At 53.5% G+C, this 20,465-nt stretch overlaps 1 protein-coding gene across 1 annotated transcript; it reads left to right on the plus strand.

Annotated features, from left to right (window-relative positions):
• Positions 1 to 43: 43 nt before the first annotated feature.
• On the plus strand, positions 44 to 18,685 carry dnajc21 (DnaJ heat shock protein family (Hsp40) member C21). Its single transcript, XM_060842232.1, has 7 exons — positions 44 to 196; positions 3,398 to 3,488; positions 3,706 to 3,924; positions 8,089 to 8,128; positions 10,716 to 10,945; positions 12,283 to 12,358; positions 18,033 to 18,685. The coding sequence occupies exons 1-7, from the start codon at positions 79 to 81 to the stop codon at positions 18,180 to 18,182; spliced, it is 924 nt and encodes a 307-aa protein (XP_060698215.1). The 5' UTR covers positions 44 to 78; the 3' UTR covers positions 18,183 to 18,685.
• The last annotated feature ends 1,780 nt before the right edge of the window (positions 18,686 to 20,465 follow it).

Raw genomic sequence — 20,465 nt, forward strand, 5'->3', positions numbered from 1 at the left:
CCTCCCTCGCTCCCTGTGACAGTCTCTCCCACCTTCTGCAGACTGGCAGAGCAGTACCAGGAGCAGAGCTGGGTGGCCATGTCTGACCTTGAGAAGGAACTGCAGCAGATGGAGGCTCAGTATGAAGAGGAGTTCGGTGATGGGGCCGACCGTTCAGAAGGTTCTGCTGCTCACGATGTGAACGGGGAAGGAGACGGTAAAGACAATAACCTGTGTTTCTCCCAGACGCCCTCACTGTCCACAGCTCAGACTCTCGCCCACCTCTGTTCCCTTGAGCCCCTTGGCTGGCTGGGATTTATTTTGTTTTGTTTGTTTGTGGGTTGTGTGTGTCACTGGCCTGACCAGCGGATATTATCCACCCCTGTTTGCCCAGAGTCAGCCACGTTGCTGTGGGCCTGGAGTGACCCAGGCCAGACTGGGGAAGGACGGCAGATTTCCTTCCGTGCAGGAGATTAGTGACCCAGAAGGGATTTTATAGCCTGTATGCGCAGGCGGCAGTTTCATGGTTATAGGGGCAAACGCCCTCTCCACATCTCCCCTGAAAGGACATATAATGGTGGCTGAGAACTCATTTACTGAGGTAGTGTGGGCTGAGGTTAGAAACAGGAGAGGGAGGTCACAGTGCTGGGAGTTTTTTATAGCCTCCGCAGAGTTCCAGGGAGGTGGAAGTGAGGATTAGCAAAATGATTCTGGATAGGAGTGAAAGGAACAGGGTGGTCATTATGGGGGACTTTAACTCTTTAACTTCCCCAACATTGATTGGAAATGGTATAGCTCTAGTATGTCGGATGGATCAGTTTTTGTCCAATGTATACAGGAGGGTTTCCTGACGCAGTATGTCAAAGGGCCAACAAGAGGAGAGGCCACACTGGATCTGGTGCTTAGTAATGAACCAGGCCAGGTGTTTGATTTAGTTGTAGATGAGCACTTTGGAGAGAGTGACCATCATTCAGTTAGATTTAGTTTAGCAATGGAAAGGGATCGGTACATGACACAGGTCGAGTTATCGATGAGGTAAGGGTAATTATAATGCAATTAGGCAAGAATTAGGATGCATAGAATGGGGTAGCAAAGTGCAGGGGATGCAGACAGTGGAAATGTGGAGCTGGTTTAAGGAACAGATACTGTGTGTCCTTGATAGTTGTGTCCCTGTCAGGCAGGGAGGAAGCGTTAAGGTAAGGGAACCGTGGTTTACTACAGAATTGCATCTCTTGTTAAGCGGATGAAAAGAGGTTTATATGTTGATGAGGCAAGATGGTACAGATGAGGCGATGGAGAGTTACAGATCAGCTCGGAAGGATTTAAAGAGAGAGTTAAGAAGAGCAAGAGAGGACACGAGCAGTCTTTAGCAAATAGAATAAAGGAGAGCCCTAAAGCTTTCTATAGGTATGTAGAATAAAAGGATGAGTAGGGTAGGAATAGGCCAAAGACAGAAGTGGGAAGTTGAGTGTGGACCCCATAGAGATCGGAGAGTGCTAAATGAACATTTCTCATTGGTGTTCACTCAGGAAAAGGAGAATACTGTAGAGTAGGAGACTGAGATACAGGCTATTAGACTGGAAAGGATTGAGGTTGGTAAGGAGGAGATATTATCAGTTCTAGGAGGAGTGAAAGTAGACAAGTCCCCAGGGCGGATGGGATTTATCCGAGGATTCTCTGGGAAGCTAGGGAGGAGATAGCAGAGCCTTGGCTTTGATCTTTGAGTCGTCATTGTCTACAGGTTTAGTACCTGATGACTGGAGGATTGCACATGTTGTGCCCTTGTTCAGGAAGGGCAGGAGAGATGACCCAGCTAATTATAGATTAGTGAGTCTTACTTATGTTGTAGGAAAGGTTTTGGAAGGATATGAGAGATAAGTTTATAATCCTCTAGCAAGCAACAATTTGATTTCAGATAGTCAACATGGTTTTGTCAAGGGTAGGCCGTGCCTCACAAACCTCATTGTGTTTTTTGAGAAGGTGACCAAGCATGTAGATGAGGGTAGGGCAGTTGACGTGATGTACATGGATTTCAGTAAAGTCTTTGATAAGGTTCCACATGGTAGGCTGTTGGAGAAAATGCAGAGGCATGGAATTGAGGGTGATTTAGCAGTTTGGATTAGAAACTGGCTTTCTGGAAGAAGGCAGCGAGTGGTGGTTGATGGGAAATATTCAGCCTGGAGTCCGGTTACTAGTGGTGTTCCACAAGGATCTCTTTTGGGACCACTGCTATTTGTCATTTTCATAAATGACTTAGAAACAGGTACAGGTGGATGGGTTAGTAAATTTGCAAACGACACTAAAGTCGGTGGAGTAGTGGACAGTGTGGAAGAATGTTACAGGTTGCAGGGGGACTTGGATAAACTGCAGAATTGGGCTGAGGTGGCAAATGGAGTTCAGTGCAGCTAAATGTGAGGTGACGCACTTTGGGAAGAATAACAGGAAGGCAGAGTACTGGGTCAACACAAAGATTCTTGGTAGTGTAGATGTGTAGAGGGATCTTGCAGTCCATGTACATAGATCCCTGAAAGTTGCCACCCAGATGGATAGTGCTGTTAAGAAGGCATACGGTGGGTTAGGTTTCATTGGTAGAGGGATTGAGTTCTGGAGCCGCAATATCATGCTGCAACTATACACAGTGCTGGTGCAGCCACACTTGGAATATTGTGTACAGTTCTGGTCCTCGTATTTCGGGAAGGATGTAGAAGCATTGGAAAAGGTGCAGGATAGATTGACCAGGATGTTGCCTGGTCTGGAGGGAAGCTCTCATGAGGAAAGGCTGAGAAACTTGGGTCTGTTCTCATTGGAGAGAAGAAGGCTAAGGGGGGATTTGATAAAGACATACAAGATGATCAGAGGATTAGACAGGGTAGACAGTGAGAGTCTTTGTCCTAGGATGATGATGTCAGCTTGTACAAGGGGGCATAACTACAAATTGAGGGGTGGTAGATTGAAGACAGAGGTCAGAGGCAGATCCTTTACTCAGAGAGAGGTAAGGGTGTGGAATGCCCTACCTGCTAATGTAGTTAACTCAGCGACATTAGAGAGATTTAAATAATCCTTAGATAAGCACATGGATGATGGTGGCATAGTGTAGGGGGATGGGCTTAGATTAGTTCACAGGGCCGAAGGGCCTGTTTTGCGCTGTATTGTTCCATGTTCTAAGTCTTTTAAGAATCTTATATGGTCTCCTCTCATTCTGCTCAACTCCAATGAGTACAGGCCCAGCCTCCTCAACCTCTCCTCCTTAGACACAGTCCCTGCATCCCCTGGGTCAGCTGAGGGAGCCTTCCCTGGACTGTCTCCAACACCAATCTATCTTTGTTTAGATACAGAACCCTGACTGTTCGCAGGATCGCAGCTGGGGCCTGATTGGTGCCTTGTCCAGGTTCAGAGCTCCCTGTTTTTGCTCTTGCAGATCCTGTGATTGAGACAGCTGAGAGTGACAGCGATTATTGTGATGACCTATACTGCCCGGCCTGTGAGAAAATCTTCCAGAGCACAAAGGCGTAAGTTGTCCCTGCGGCAGAGTGATCACTCACTCCTTCACTGACTGAAAGCTCCTTCCTTCCTTACGGGGAGTGGTGCATGCTCTGCTATGGACGGGAGGCCAGGGGGTCTGGGAGTGGGACATCCCGGGGAGTTGGGGGGGTTGTGGTTCAGGGCAGGGACTCAGTGGCAGTCCCTTGTGGTGCTCCCTGTGACTGGCCTCCTATTTACCTGCAGCTTGAAGAACCACAAAAAGTCCAAAAAACACCGGGAGATGGTGACGTTACTTCGGCAACAGCTGGAGGCAGAGGAAGATCATCTGTGTGCATGGTCAGCAGAGGATCGGCTTGGAGATCGGGAATTGGGAGAGGATCGGCTTGGAGAGATGGAAAATGGAGAGCATCAACTTGGAGATCAGGAATTGGGAGAGGATCCACTCATAGAGGAAGTTCAGAGGTAATGTTTGATACTCAGACAAATTTATTAAGTATGAAAAAGAAGCAGACTACAGTAAATGCTTAAACTTAAATAAATAAAACCCCAAAATGCTGGGAACACGACACAGGGCTGGCAGATGGTGTGTGGAGAGAACCGGCGTTAGGATTTGCTCACCTCGCACCCTCCCATGGGAATGTTCCCAGGTTGACAGTCCCTCCAGGTTGAGCTGCTTGCTGTCCAGAATCCCCAACCACCTTCCCAGCTGAAGCTGCAATGTACAGGCACCTCCTCCAATCGAAGCCACTGTACTCACTGCTGACAGTGTGCTCGCCTTCAGCAGAGGAGGCCAGACATGAAAGACTTCCCACAGTCCAGGCCCACTGGCCTCTCTGTGCAGGCCCACTGGCCTCTCTGTGCAGGCCCACTGGCCTCTCTGTGCAGGCCCACTGGCCTCTCTGTGCAGGCCCACTGGCCTCTCTGTGCAGGCCCACTGGCCTCTCTGTGCAGGCCCACTGGCCTCTCTGTGCAGGCCCACTGGCCTCTCTGTGCAGGCCCACTGGCCTCTCTGTGCAGGCCCACTGGCCTCTCTGTGCAGGCCCACTGGCCTCTCTGTGCAGGCCCACTGGCCTCTCTGTGCAGGCCCACTGGCCTCTCTGTGCAGGCCCACTGGCCTCTCTGTGCAGGCCCACTGGCCTCTCTGTGCAGGCCCACTGGCCTCTCTGTGCAGGCCCACTGGCCTCTCTGTGCAGGCCCACTGGCCTCTCTGTGCAGGCCCACTGGCCTCTCTGTGCAGGCCCACTGGCCTCTCTGTGCAGGCCCACTGGCCTCTCTGTGCAGGCCCACTGGCCTCTCTGTGCAGGCCCACTGGCCTCTCTGTGCAGGCCCACTGGCCTCTCTGTGCAGGCCCACTGGCCTCTCTGTGCAGGCCCACTGGCCTCTCTGTGCAGGCCCACTGGCCTCTCTGTGCAGGCCCAGCGGTTTGCAGATGGTGAAGGAAGCTTCAGGAACAGCCCCTACTCCTTCATGGAGACTGTTTCCCAGCCTCCATCACTCAGCATGAAGTGTCACCGGTTCAGATTGCAGTCCCAGCTCCACTTTCTCTCAGCTCAGCCTTACTTGGGTGGCAACTTTTAAAGATGTGAACATGGGATGTGGGGGTCATTGGCTGGGCCCAGTATTTATTCCCCGTCCCTAGTTGCCCCTTGAGAGGGTGGGGGTGAGCTTCCTTCTTGACCCACTGCAGTCGTGGGTTTGGAAGGTGCTGTCTGAGAATCTTAGGTGAATTTCTGCATCTTGTAGATGGTACACACTGCTGTTACTGAGGGGGGGTGGGGGGCGGAGGGGATGGTACACACTGCTGTTACTGAGGGGAGGTGGGGGAGGGAGGGGATGGTACACACTGCTGTTACTGAGGGGGGGTGGGGGAGGGAGGGGATGGTACACACTGCTGTTACTGAGGGGGGGGTGGGGGAAGGGAGGGGACGGTACACACTGCTGTTACTGAGTGTCTGTGGGGGGAGGGAGGGAACGGTACACACTGCTGTTACTGAGCGTCTGTGGGGGAGGGAGGGGACGGTACACACTGCTGTTACTGAGTGTGGGTGGGGGGAGGGAGGGGACGGTACACACTGCTGTTACTGAGCGTCGGTGGGGGAGGGAGGGGACGGTACACACTGCTGTTACTGAGCGTCTGTGGGGGGAGGGAGGGGACGGTACACACTGCTGTTACTGAGCGTCTGTGGGGGAGGGAGGGGACGGTACACACTGCTGTTACTGGGGGGGGGTGGGGGGGAGGGAGGGGATGTTTCAGGATGTGGTGCCAATCAAATGGAGTACTTTATCAAGGATGATGTCAAACTCCTTGAGTGTTGTCGGAGTTGCCCCCATCCAGGGCAAGTGGGGAGTATTCCCTCACACTCCTGCCTTGTACCTTGTAGATGGTGGACTGAAGGCGCAATACTGTGTTTAATTCTGGTTTCCCTGCTGTAGGAAGGATATTGTGGAAGGGTTCAGAACAGATTTACAAGGATGTTCCCAGGGTTGGAGGGTTTCAGCTACAGGGAGAGGCTGAATATAGAGATGTACAGCACAGAAATAGACCCTTCAGCCCAACCCGTCCATGCTGACCAGATATCCCAACCCAATCTAGTCCCACCTGCTAGCACCTGGCCCATATCCCTCCAAACCCTTCCTATTCATATACCCATCCAAATGCCTCTTAAATGTTGCAATTGTACCAGCCTCCACCACATCCTCTGGCAGCTCGTTCCATACACGTACCACCCTCTGTGTGAAAACGTTGCCCCTTAGGAGTCTTTTATATCTTTCCCCTCTCACCCTAAACTTGTACCCTCTAGTTCTGGACTCCCCCACCCCAGGGAACAGACTTTGCCTATTTACCCTATCCATGCCCCTCATAATTTATAAACCTCTATAGCCTCCGACGCCTCAGGGAAAACAGCCCCAGCCTCTAGACCAATGAGCCTGACATCTGTGGTGGGCCAGACTCCCCCCATACAGACACCCCCACCCATTGCTGCAGCTCCAGAGAGAGAGAGAGAGAGAGACTCCCCCCACACAGGAGAAAGTGAGGACTGCAGACACTGGAGATCAGAGCTGAAAATGTGTTGCTGGAAAAGCGCAGCAGGTCAGGCAGCATCCAAGGAGCAGGAGAATCGACGTTTCGGGCATGAGCCCTTCTTTAGGGACACACCCACCCATTGCTGCAACCTGAGAGAGAGAGACTCCTCCTCCCCCCCCCCCCCCCCCCCCACCCCTTCTGCGTCTGGATGCTTGCACTGGATTGCAGCAGGCCCTGGGTGTGGATTAATGAGGCCCTGGGTGTGGATCCGTGAGGCCCTGGGTGTGGTTCCGTGAGGCCCTGGGTGTGGTTCCGTGAGGCCCTGGGTGTGGTTCCCCGAGGCCCTGGGTGTGGTTCCCCGAGGCCCTGGGTGTGGTTCCCCGAGGCCCTGGGTGTGGTTCCCCGAGGCCCTGGGTGTGGTTCCCCGAGGCCCTGGGTGTGGTTCCCCGAGGCCCTGGGTGTGGTTCCCCGAGGCCCTGGGTGTGGTTCCCCGAGGCCCTGGGTGTGGTTCCCCGTGGCCCTGGGTGTGGTTCCCCGTGGCCCTGGGTGTGGTTCCCCGTGGCCCTGGGTGTGGTTCCCCGTGGCCCTGGGTGTGGTTCCCCGTGGCCCTGGGTGTGGTTCCCCGTGGCCCTGGGTGTGGTTCCCCGTGGCCCTGGGTGTGGTTCCCCGTGGCCCTGGGTGTGGTTCCCCGTGGCCCTGGGTGTGGTTCCCCGTGGCCCTGGGTGTGGTTCCCCGTGGCCCTGGGTGTGGTTCCCCGTGGCCCTGGGTGTGGTTCCGTGAGGCGCTGGGTGTGGTTCCCCGAGGCCCTGGGTGTGGTTCCGTGAGGCGCTGGGTGTGGTTCCCCGAGGCCCTGCGTGTGGATTCCTGCAGCAAGGGCAGCAGGTACACAGGAACACCACCCCCTACAATTTCCCTCCAAGCCCCTCCCCACCCTGAGTTGGAAATATACCGTTGTTCCTTCAGTGTCACTGGGTCAGAATCCTGGGATTCCCTCCCTCAGGGACATTGTGGGTCACCCTACAGCACATGGACTGCAGCGGGTCAGGGAGAAAGTGGGAAATTATAGTTTTGCTCCTTTTGGAAGAGCTGGTGCTGGGATGATGGCCCGGATGGTGTGCTCCTGTGCTGTAACAATGCTGAGATTCCGAACATGGTAATATGGTGACACCATTTCCTCTTCCACATCCCTCCCTGCCTGTCCTGAAGGTTCCTTCCCTCCCCCTCCCCCAGATGGACCAGTCAGGATTGATGACCGTAGCCTTTAGCGGAGGCGATGGGGTGAGCTAATGGATGCTGACACGTCTCGGCCTGTCCAGCAGCATTCCCTCTCACTGCCCCCGCGTGCTCCCCACCCCTGGAACCACCAACCATCAGCTGGGCTCGGGCAGGGCAGGGCAATCCTGAGATACAGCAGTAAGGGACATCGCTCTTTCCTTATTATTCATCGGTATTTCCTAAAACCAGTGGGTTTGGCTTGTGTGCTGCTGTGTTGCTGAGAGGGCGGTGTGTAAGGTGCTCACCCTCAGGGTGAGACATTGGTCTGGGATCTGCTCAGTCAGATGTTTTGTTTCTTTCCTGGTTTGCTCCATCACCTGCTGCAGGAGTCGCTCCAAGAGGCAAAAGAACAAACAGCAGCAGAAGGTAAGCAATGGCTCCGACTAACCCCCCACACTCACCCCCTCCCCCCCGTCAACACCCCACTCTCACCCCCCCCCCCCCCCCCCCCACACAACCCCCCACACTCACCCCCCCGCCCCCCCGTCAACACCCCACTCTCACCCTCCCCCCCCCCCCCCCCACAACACCCCTCACTCACCCCCCCGCCCCCCCCGTCAACACCCCACTCTCACCCTCCCCCCCCCCCCCACAACCCCCCACACTCCCCCCCCGCCCCCCCCCGTCAACACCCCACTCTCACCCTCCCCCCCCCCCCCCACAACCCCCCACACTCCCCCCCCGCCCCCCCCGTCAACACCCCACTCTCACCCTCCCCCCCCCCCCCACAACCCCCCACACTCACCCCGCCGCCCCCCCGTCAACACCCCACTCTCACCCTCCCCCCCCCCCCCACAACCCCCCACACTCACACCCCCCGCCCCCCCCGTCAACACCCCACTCTCACCCTCCCCCCCCCCCCACAACCCCCCACACTCACCCCCCCGCCCCCCCGTCAACACCCCACTCTCACCCTCCCCCCCCCCCCCCACAACACCCCACTCTCACCCTCCCCCCCCCCCCCCCCCACAGTACCCTGTCCCCCGCTCTCCCCTTCTCCCTACCCCCGTCCTTCGGTTTCCCCTGTTCCCTCCCCTGGTGCTGTCCCCTCTCGTGGGGGTGGGGGTGGGAGGGGGGGGAGAGGCAGACAGAGAGAGAGAACTGCAGCTGGGCTGAGAACGGAGTGGGTGGTGGTGAAGCCTGGGACAGTGACAAGCTGCTCAATCTGTTTCTATCACATCTGTTCTGAGATTGGAACCATCCTCAGGGTGGGGGGGTGGGGAGATCCTGGCCGTGCTGGGGGAGGGCTGTGGTCCCTCTCTCTGAAATGTCCACCTTCTTCCTCGGCACCGTTCGCCATGTCTGACCTCTCTCCCACACTTCAGCCCTCACTCCCTCCATTCTCTCCCACAACAGCCATCGGGCTCTCGGGTCTGTGCCTCCCATCCCACCAGCATCTACATCCTGAGGGTCATTCGCCTCCTTTTCCCTCACCTCCAGCAGGATGCATCCTGCAGGCACACATTCCCGGCTGTCCCCTGCCAGCCCTCTGCAGGTACCATTCCCTCCAGGACGCCCTGGGCCACTCCTCCTTGCCCTCCGACCAGTGAAGCAGTGGTTTATCTGCATTGCCCCCAATCTCACAGTCTGGTCTCCTCTCCACTGGGGAGCTGCAATGGAAACGGGGGGCTCCTTTGTGAAACACCTGTGTTTTGTCCCTGAAATGGCACAGTGGTTAGCACTGCTGCCTCACAGCGCCTGAGACCCAGGTTCAATTCCAGTCTCAGGCGACTGACTGTGTGGAGTTTGCACGTTCTCCCCGTGTCTGCGTGGGTTTCCTCCGGGTGCTCCGGTTTCCTCCCACAGTCCAAAGATGTGGGGGTCAGGTGAATTGGCCAAGCTAAATTGCCCGTAGTGTTAGGTAAGGGGTAAATGTAGGGGTATGGGTGGGTTTCGCTTCGGTGGGTCGGTGTGGACTTGTTGGGCCGAAGGGCCTGTTTCCACACTGTAAGTAATCTAATCTAATCTAATCTAATCTAGACGTGAGCTTACAGTTGCCTGGTACGTCTCCACCCGACCGTGATCCCTGGCTGATGTTCCTGTCTCAGGCTGACTGCGGTTCCTCAGTGGAGCTTAGCCCACATGGCCTGCGGATTCAGGATCCAGTTCAATTGTTTTGGGGCCTGTGCACCGTCCCTCACGTCCTTACACCCAGCGGTGATGTCCCATGGGCTGCTTCCACCCCAGCCTACCCAAATCCCCCCCCCCCCATAAACCCGATAGCAGCTTTCCATTCTCTCCTGCTCGCTATTGTCCATTTCCCTTGTACATCGTTGTCCGAGCTGCAATCAGTTCTGAGGGACAGGAACAGGCTATTCAGCCCACCAAGCCTGTGCTAGCACATGCTGAACCGAACACCTTTTTCCTTTATGCAGCCCACATTCCCTGTTCCTGACCTGTTCGTATATCCGTCAGGATGCTTCTGTATTGCAACTGGACAGACTTGGTTTGTTTCCTTTTAAACGTTAAAGGACGAGGGGTGACCGGCTAGAGGTGTGGATCGAATGGATAGATAGTGTCTTTTTGCCAGGGGAGGAATATTACTCACCGGGGGACATAGGGTTGAGATAAAAGGGGGAAAGTTTAAAGGTTTTTTTTCCCACAGAGGGTGGTGAGTGTCAGAGGAGGGGGGTGGAAGCTGGTGCAATGGCCTTTGTTTAAATGAGCTGATCTCCAAACTGAGACAGCCCCGCCAGTCCCCAGCCCCGCCAGTCCCCAGCCCCGCCAGTCCCCAGCCCCGCCAGTCCCCAGCCCCGCCAGTCCCCAGCCCCGCCAGTCCCCAGCCCCGCCAGTCCCCAGCCCCGCCAGTCCCCAGCCCCGCCAGTCCCCAGCCCCGCCAGTCCCCAGCCCCGCCAATCCGTGTGTCTAAGATGGGGAAATCTGAGGTCTGGAGCACTCTCATTCCCAAGGGCAGCTGTCCAATTTATACACCTCACTCTACGCTCTGTCCTAGATGTTCAGTGAGCCCCAGTCTGAGGCCACAGACTCGCAGAGCATCACTAGTTCCACCCCTCACTCCAAGGACAGGGGCAGGGAGGAGGAGGTGAGATTAGCTGAGAGCTGCAAACCTCATCGAGACCAGAAGCCAGACCCTTGGCCCCCAAGCGAGCAAGAGGGCGTTTCACACTCCGTCACTGAGCAGCAGGAGACTCGTGCAGAGGGGAGCACAGCCACAGCTTCAAGGTGGGTCATTCACTCCGGCGGCTGTCCCTTTAACGTGGCTACCTGCTTTTCTGTCCGATCGTCAAACTGTAATGTAACATTTTTCCCTTCATTTCTCTGTCCTGTAACGAGCGATTATACGAGGTACTCTGTACTGCAGGTGGTGCTGTCAGTGGTAATTTGTAAACTTTTCACTGGACTCATTTGAGTACAAGAGCATACACCGTTTCCAGCACAGCACAGTACAGGCCCTTCGGCCCTCAATGTTGCGCCAACCTGTGAAAATAATCTGAACCCCATCTAACCTACACCATTCCATTCTCATCCACATGCCTATCCAATGCCCATTTAAATGCCCTTAAAGTTGGTGAGTCTACTCCTGTTGCAGGCAGTGTGTTCTACATCCCTACTACTCTCTGAGTAAAGAAACTACCTCTGACATCTGTCCTATATCTATCACCCCTCAATTTAAAGCTATGCCCCCTCGTGCTAGCCATCACCATACTTGGAAAAAGGCTCTCCCTGTCCACCCTATCTAACCCTCTGATTATCTTATATGTCTCTATTAAGTCACCTCTCAACCTCCTTCTCTCTAACAAAAACAGCCTCAAGTCCCTCAGCCTTCCCTCGGAAGACCTTCCCTCCATACCAGGCAACATCCTGGTAAATCTCCTCTGCACCCTTTCCAAAGCTTCCACATCCTTCTTATAATGCGGTGACCAGAACTGTACACAATACTCCAAGTGCGGCCGCACCAGAGTTTTGTACAGCTGTAGCATAACCTCATGGTTCCGGAACTCGATCCCCCACCAATAAACACCAACACACCATGTAGAGTCAAAGAGATGTACAGCATGGTCTTAACAGTCCTGCCAACCTGGGTGGCAACTTTCAGGGATCTATGTACATGGACACCAAGATCTCTCTGCTCATCTACACTACCAAGAATCTTACCATTAGCCCAGTACTCTGCATTCCTGTTATTCCTTCCAAAGTGAATCACCTCACACCTTTCCGCACTAAACTCCATTTGCCACCTCTCAGCCCAGCTCTGAAGCTTATCTATGTCTCTCTGTAACCTTCAACATCCTTCAGCACTATCCACAACTCCACCGACCTTAGTGTCATCCGGAAAGGGGTGGGATGAGTGGGGTGGGGGGCTCGGTGCGGGATGGTGTGAGAGGGTTGGGGGCGCGGGGGTGGGTGGGTGTGGATGGGGGGTTAATGTGGAGGTGTGGGGTGGATCTGTGTAATGGGGACCGGGGTGTTTGGGAGTTCCTCAGGTGGTAGAAGGGTGGGGGGGATTGTGATCTGTTTGAGACTTATCTGTTAATGCTCTGAACGCTTCTGTCTTTCAGCGTCTCAAAAGCGAAACGACGAAAAGGAAAAGATCAGAAAAAGGCAACGAAAGGTTCTGGGCTGGAGAAAGCTCAGGTCAGTATCTGGGATGGAGTTGGGGGAGTGTGGGGTGAGGGGGGGGGACAAGGCAGGCTGTGAGACTGTGGGGAGGAGAAGCCCAGGGCATGGGCCTGGGTGTGGGCACAGAGCCAGGGCCTATATAATGGGGCGGGGGAAACTGCAGGTATTGATCATCAGCATGGGGGCTGGATCCAAATCCCAGGAAGGCAGCAACTTCATCAAGATGGGACACTCACCTGACACCCGGGGGCCAGGCACGTCTCAGAACAGGACATGCAGAGGCAAGTGTTTCAGCGAAGGATTGTCAGCCCCTTTACACTGGGATCAGGGATCCCCCCTTTACACTGGGATCAGGGATCCCCCCTTTACACTGGGATCAGGGATCCCCCCTTTACACTGGGATCAGGGATCCCCCCTTTACACTGGGATCAGGGATCCCCCCTTTACACTGGGATCAGGGATCCCCCCTTTACACTGGGATCCAGGATCAGGAACCTCCTGTTTAATCGATTGGACATCCTGGCTGTGTTGTTCCAGTAATTTCTGATTTCCAGTGACCAGTTTTTTTGTCCCTATTTTATGAATGTTCACACCAATACTCTAATCCCCTAGCCGGGTGCTCGCTGTTGACCGTGGTGGGGGTGAGGTTGGTAAATGGCAGTTGTTTTTCACCAGGAAAGAAATGTCCTTCAGGTGGGCACTGTCTGGGCAGTGCCACGGGCTCGGTATCCCATCTCTGCTGCAGGGAGCTGGCTGCCCCTATGTTACTGTGCCACGGCAGGTCTCCTGTCTCACAGGGCTGTGGTCAGCTTGCTCACCCAGCCCCCAGCTCCTGCTTTCATCCACAAACACCATGAACCTAGAACAGACCATTAGCAGAGCCTGAGACTCCCTCCCGCCCCACCTGTACCACCATCCTTCATTTATACATGACAAGGGAGGAGTACTGCCCCATCCTTTTGGTGCTGTTGAATGGAAGGGCTCGCTGAGCCATTTTGGAGGGTCAGTAAGAGACTGCTGCATTGCTGTGGGTCAGGAGTCACGTGTAGGCCAGACCTGCTGAGGATGGCCACTTTCACTTGAGGACGTTCGTGAACCTGACGGGTGTGTAGAATAATCGATGATAGTTTGAGATCCCAGCCTTTAGTAAGTCTTAGTTAAAGAAAGCTGTAAATGGAGGCAGAGTTTTAGAGCACTGAGGAGGCCACGTGTGTAATGCTGTGTACACAACTGGTCGTCTCCTTTACTGAAGACCATCAGAGGATTTTGAGCAGTTGAGTGAAGGTTGGTCAGGCTCCTACCTCGAATGTGAGTGCTGCCATTTGTGGGAAGGATACACAGGCTGGTTATAAACGAGAACGGTGAGTTACTGAAATTCCTGAGGGTTAGGGAGAAGGTGTTTCCTCTTGTGAGAATCTAGAAGTAAAGGTCACTGTTTAAAATCAGGGTCACCTGTTGAAGAGAGCGGTGAGGTATAATGTCCTGTGAGGGTCCTGTGTTTTTGGAATGTTGTGCCTGCAAAGGTGTGGAAGCAGCATCCTGAATATTGGAAAGCAGAGGATGGTCGATAGTTCTGAGGTAAGGGGTGAAAGGTGATGGGGGTAGGCAGGACTCTAAGATAAGCAATGCTGGGATTCGAAGAGGAAAGCATGCTGCAGAGGCAGAGTGGCCTTCCTGCTGCTGCCCTGTACATTCAGGGGTCTTGCCTACAGCCACACCCTCCTGTTCCTAACCAGTTAGAAGCATTTAACAAAACAATGTGATTTCCTCCAGGAACAGGCTGAGGTTCCTCAAAGTTACAATCATTTGCTGTAAATGTCGACCACAAAGATATCCAGCAGCACTCCCATTCTCCACTCTGGGTCCATGACCCGACCAATCACTTTTTTTACTGTGGTTTAGTTCATAAATTAGGTTTAGAAATAGCTCTCACTAATCACTTGTCATTATATCAAGTTAAAAATCACACAACACCAGGTTATAGTCCAACAGGTTTAATTGGAAGCACACTACATTTCAGAGCGCCGTTCCTTCATCGGGTGATAGTGGCGGTAGTGAAGGAGCGTCGCTCTGACCTGTTGGACTATAACCTGGTGTTGTGTGATTTTTAATTTTGTCCACCCCAGTCCAACACCGGCATCTCCAAATCATGTCATGATATCAGTGGTTTAACTCATTCACCTCTAACTGTAATATCTCCCCATTAACAGTTTAGCCAACTGCTCCCACTCACAGATAGAGATTTAACCTGCTCACCAGCGTACACAGCTCACTGCTCATGGAGTTCTCTGTTAGTTAAACATCACCTTATTATGAGAGCCCATTCAGGCCACTGTACCGACACTGATCCTACTGCCTTGTGTCAATCTCCTGGATCATTCCCCCCTCCCCCCCCTCCCCCTCTCCCCTCCCCCTTTCAGTCTTGCTGCTTCTCTGGAATATGTTTTAGTTTCGAGAAGCTGAGTATCTCCTTTACCAGCTGCCGCTGCTCATCAACTGTCCTTCCTTCAGTTAGTCTGCCCAGTCCACTCAGGCCAGATCTGCCCTCACGCCGGTGTGATTACCTTCAGCTCATTCACATACCAAGCCTTATTTGTTACAGCGTGAGGTCTATGGTAAAACTTCCCCACTCTTCCATTCCTTGGTGCGCTGTGACTTTCTCACACATTCCTTTCCTGGTAACACTCAGCCTCGTCAGTAACTCTGATTTAATCATTTCCCATGGAGGTCACCCCTCCCCTGAACCTCCTGACACACAGTGTCCAGGTAACGCTCTCCCTCACTGCAGATCTGAACCACAATGGGCTCCACCAGCTTCCACCTCATGCAGGTACAACACAGCAATTACATCAAAATGAGGCAGGAGCTGGGAAATGTGGATTGGACACAGCTATTTGAAGGGAAGTCCACATTTGAGATATGGGAGGCTTTCAAAGATCATGCAGGATAGGCATATCCCGCTGAAGGCGAAGGACGGGAAAGACAAGATTCGTGAACCGTGGATGACAGGAGAAATCATACAACTAGCCAAGAGGAAAAGGGAAGCATACATAAGGTCCAGGCAGCTAAGGATAGAACGGGCCTTGGAGGAATATCGGAAGGGTAAGACCAGTCTTATACGAGGAATCAAGTGGGCTAAAAGGGGTCATGAAATAGCTTTAGCTAACAGAATTAAGGAGAATCCCAAAGCATTTTATTCTTATATAAACAGGTGGGTAACTAGAGAAAAGGTTGGTCCACTAAAGGATAAGGAAGCAAGGCTGTGTCTCGAACCTGAGAAAATGGGTGAGATTCTCAATGATTACTTGGCATCAGTGTTCACTAAGGAGGAGGACATGATGAATGCTCAGATTATAGTTAGAAGTTTGATTACTCTGGATCACATTGACATAAATAGGAAAGATGTGTTGGGTAGGCTAGAGGATATTAAGGTGGACAAATCCCCAGAACCAGAGGGGATCTATCCCAGGTTGCTGAGGGAGGCGAGACAGGAAATAGTTGGGTCCCTGACAGTTATCTTTGTAGCATCCTTAAACACAGGTGAGGTGCTGGAGGACTGGAGGGTTGCTCATGTTGTCTCCCTGTATAAGAAGGGCAGTAGGGATATTCCCGGTAACTACAGACCAGTGAGCCTGACATCAGTAGTGGGGAAGTTGGAGAAGGTACTGATGAGTAAAATCTATTTATATTTGGAAAAGAATGGGCTTATCAATTATGCACAAAATCATGTTGTCTGAGATATCATGCCGTACCAACTTAATAGAGTTCTTTGAGGAAGTGACCAAGGTGATAGATGAAGGAAGGGCTATTGATGTCATATACATGGACTTCAGTAAGGCATTTGATAAGGTTGCCCATGGTAAACTAATATAGAAAGTGAAGTCACATGGTGTGCAGGGTGTTCTAGCAGGTGGATAAAGAACTGGTTTGAGCAACAGGAGACAGAGAGTAGTAGTTAAAAGGAGTTTCTCAAAATGGAGAAAGGTGTCCAGTGGGTGTTCCACAGGGGTCAGTGCTGGGCCCACTGCTGTTTGTGATATACATAAATGATCTGGAAGAGGGCACTGTTGGTCTGATCAGTAAGTTTGCAGATGGCACGAAGATTGGTGGAGTAGCAGAAAGCGTAAGGGTCTGTCAGGGGGTACAGGAGGATATAGACAGACTGGAGAGTTGGGCAGAAAAGTGGCAGATGGAGTTCAATCCAGACAAATGTGAGGTGATACATTTAGGCAAGACGAATTCTAGAGTGAATTATACAGTGAACGGGAGAGCCTTGGGAAAAGCAGAGAGATCTGGGAGTGCAGGTCCATTGTACCCTGAAGGTTGCTGCACAGGTGGAGAGAGTGGCCAAGAAGGCATATAGTATGCTTACCTTCATTGCACGAGGTATTGAGTATAAGAGCTGGCAGGTCATGTTAACATTGTACAAGATAGTGGTTCAGCCGCATTTAGAATACTGTGTACAGTTGTGGTCACCACATTCCCAAAAGGATGTGGACGCTTTGGAGAGGGTGCAGAGAAGGTTTACGAGGATGTTGCCTGGTATGGAAGGTGCTAGCGATGAAGAGAGGGTGAGTAGGTTAGATTTGTCTTCATTAGAAAAAAGGAGATTGAAGGGGGGACCTGACTGAGGTTTACAAAATCATGAAGGGTGGATAGAGACCAGCTTTATCCCCAGGGTGAAGGATTCCATAACGAGAGGTCACGCTTTCAAGGTGAGAGGTGGAAAGTTTAAGGGGATGCATGCGGTAAGTACTTCACACAGAGGGTGGGGGGTGTCTGGTACACGTTGCCAGCAGAGGTGGTAGAGGCAGGCACGGGAGATTCATTTAAGATGCGTCTGGACAGATGCAGGAGTAGGTGGGGAACAGGGGGATACAGATGCTTAGGAATTGGGCGACAGGTTTAGACAGTGGAATTGGATCAGCTCAGGCTTGGAGGGGCCGAAGGGCCTGTTCCTGGGCTGTACGTTTTCTTTGTTCTTAGCACCTGGCCCATGTCCCGGTTTTCTTAATTTGATTTTATTCAATTCCATACTGACTTCCATCTGAAAAATATTTCTTCTATTTATCCTCAGTCTGAGAGTAATTTATAATCGTCAAATTAATCAGCGATCACCAACTTTTGAACTGTTTCCCTGAGATGTTACTGTGTGTTTTGTGCTGGGTCCCCACTCCTGGCTTCAGTTTATCCTGTTTTAAAAAGATTCCTACAGACTAAAACCAATCAAACTGCGCCCGTTCCCCGCCGGGCCGAGTTCCCCGCCGGGCCGAGTTCCCCGCCGGGCCGAGTTCCCCGCCGGGCCGAGTTCCCCGCCGGGCCGAGTTCCCCGCCGCCTCCAAAATCCCAGAAATACGCAGTAAAAACCAAAAGGACTGTGGATGCTGCAAATCAAAACCAAAAACAAATTGATTTCTCTCCACAGATGCTGCCAGACCTGCTGAGCTTTTCCAGCAATTGTTATTTTGTCCCAGAAATAAACATTCTGTCGGGCTCTGCATCATTCCACACGTGATCTCCCAGCTCCTTGGGAAAGGCCGGCTGTTTTACAAATTCCATCAGTCCAGCTGCCTGTCAGAGTGTGGGTGCTGCTTCCGTCGCTCGATACCTGTGTTGGTGGAGGGGTGGGGGGATGTGCCTGTGTTGAGCAGTGTGAAGCAGTGAAGTACAATGTGTTGTGTGTCTGTAGGAGACCGGGACACTCTGTGCCACATGCAGCTCTGTGTTTGCCTCGAGGAACAAGCTGTTCGAACACCTGAAGGCAACGGGACACGCGACAGTACAGCCCTGCCCAGCCAGCAGCAACCAGGCCAAGACAGTGAAACGCAGGAACCGATAGCACTGAGGCCTGGCAATCAGCGCTGGTGCCACAGGGCCGGGAGGAAGAGAGAGAGAGAGACTCCCCCACCCACCACCATCTCCATGGGACACTCCCCCATCAGCTCCCTCACCTTCAGGACGGATCAGGAAAGCAGGGAACGATGGGATCCTGCCCTCAGCCTGAGGTCACTCTCTGTCTCATTGCCTTTATTTATAAAACACTTTTTCTACTGAAGTGCAGGATGAACTTTGTTCTGTTCTGTAGTTGACAGACTCCAGACCACGTTTCCTACTGTGTAGTTACATTACCGATTCTGTTCTGAATGACTAGTCACCACAAGTAACTGAACAAAAACCCGTTTTACTGGGTCCCATCTTCGGATAGTTCTCGGCTCTGTGTTAACATCCAGGGAAAGGACAGGAAGCAGCACTAACACTGAGCCAGCATTTACACAGTGGGCTGAATGGCCTCCTACACTCTGAATGTGGAAACATGCAAATGTATAAATGTGTTCTCTGACAGTGATCTCTGGTTGTCTAATCCTGCTCAGTGCTGGGGTACAGAGTGATGGTGGCTGAGGGGGTGGGGAGCTCATTGTATATCACGCAGCCTCGGGTCAGGATGAAGGCTCATCGTCACTGTCCTGGGACAGGGCCTGGTCTCCCGTGCTGTCCTGGGACAGGGCCTGGTCTCCCGTGCTGTCCTGGGACAGGGCCTGGTCTCCCGTGCTGTCCTGGGACAGGGCCTGGTCTCCCGTGCTGTCCTGGGACAGGGCCTGGTCTCCCGTGCTGTCCTGGGACAGGGCCTGGTCTCCCGTGCTGTCCTGGGACAGGGCCTGGTCTCCCGTGCTGTCCTGGGACAGGGCCTGGTCTCCCGTGCTGTCCTGGGACAGGGCCTGGTCTCCCGTGCTGACCTGGGACAGGGCCTGGTGTCCCGTGCTGACCTGGGACAGGGCCTGGTGTCCCGTGTTGACCTGGGACAGGGCCTGGTGTCCCGTGTTGACCTGGGACAGGGCCTGGTGTCCCGTGTTGACCTGGGACAGGGCCTGGTGTCCCGTGTTGACCTGGGACAGGGCCTGGTGTCCCGTGTTGACCTGGGACAGGGCCTGGTGTCCCGTGTTGACCTGGGACAGGGCCTGGTCTCCCGTGTTGACCATGGATGGTGTCTCTGAGAGTCCAACACTGACACGCTGTTCCGGATCTGCAGCATCCCAGGAACCCCCAGCTGCTGCTGTAAAAACCTGGAGCTGAGCAGGATCAGGGATGGGTTTTCCGGGATGGAGCCTTCACATCTCCCTGAGCTCCTCATTGACTCAAAACATGGGCTGCTTTATTGTACAGAGGGAACATTTACCGACCGGAGCCAAGCTACACCCTGTTCCTGTACTCGAGTACCCCCCCACGTCCCTGTTCCTGTACTCGAGTACCCCCCTGCGTCCCTGTTCCTGTACTCGAGTACCCCCCTACGTCCCTGTTCCTGTACTCGAATACCCCCCCCACGTCCCTGTTCCTGTACTCGAATACCCCCCCACGTCCCTGTTCCTGTACTCGAGTACCCCCCTGCGTCCCTGTTCCTGTACTCGAATACCCCCCCCACGTCCCTGTTCCTGTACTCGAGTACCCCCCCACGTCCCTGTTCCTGTACTCTAATACCCCCCTGCGTCCCTGTTCCTGTACTCTAATACCCCCCTACGTCCCTGTTCCTGTACTCGAATACCCTCATATGTCCCTGTTCCTGTAACTCGAGTACCCCCCTCCGTCCCTGCTCCTGTACTCGAATACCCTCATATGTCCCTGTTCCTGTAACTCGAGTACCCCCCTACGTCCCTGTTCCTGTAACTCGAGTACCCCCCTACGTCCCTGTTCCTGTACTCGAGTACCCCCCCACGTCCCTGTTCCTGTAACTCGAGTATCCCCCTACGTCCCTGTTCCTGTAACTCGAGTACCCCCCTACGTCCCTGTTCCTGTACTCGAGTACCCCCCCCACGTCCCTGTTCCTGTACTCGAGTACCCCCCTACGTCCCTGTTCCTGTAACTCGAGTACCCCCCTACGTCCCTGTTCCTGTAACTCGAGTATCCCCCTACGTCCCTGTTCCTGTAACTCGAGTATCCCTCATACGTCCCTGTTCCTGTAACTCGAGTATCCCCCTACGTCCCTGTTCCTGTAACTCGAGTATCCCTCATACGTCCCTGTTCCTGTAACTCGAGTACCCCCCTACGTCCCTGTTCCTGTACTCGAATACCCCCCTACGTCCCTGTTCCTGTAACTCGAGTACCCCCCTACGTCCCTGTTCCTGTACTC

This window comes from Hemiscyllium ocellatum, chromosome 2 (genome assembly GCF_020745735.1).
Source record: "Hemiscyllium ocellatum isolate sHemOce1 chromosome 2, sHemOce1.pat.X.cur, whole genome shotgun sequence".
Taxonomy (NCBI): domain Eukaryota; kingdom Metazoa; phylum Chordata; class Chondrichthyes; order Orectolobiformes; family Hemiscylliidae; genus Hemiscyllium; species Hemiscyllium ocellatum.

What these genes read in the sequence shown, in the direction of transcription:
- dnajc21 (XM_060842232.1), top strand. Translation starts at nt 79, where the DNA reads ATGTCTGACCTTGAGAAGGAACTGCAGCAGATGGAGGCTCAGTATGAA. An exon ending in TGTGAACGGGGAAGGAGACG is followed by an intron (nt 197 to 3,397) that starts GTAAAGACAATA and finishes TTGCTCTTGCAG; the next exon opens with ATCCTGTGATTGAGACAGCT. An exon ending in ATCTTCCAGAGCACAAAGGC is followed by an intron (nt 3,489 to 3,705) that starts GTAAGTTGTCCC and finishes ATTTACCTGCAG; the next exon opens with CTTGAAGAACCACAAAAAGT.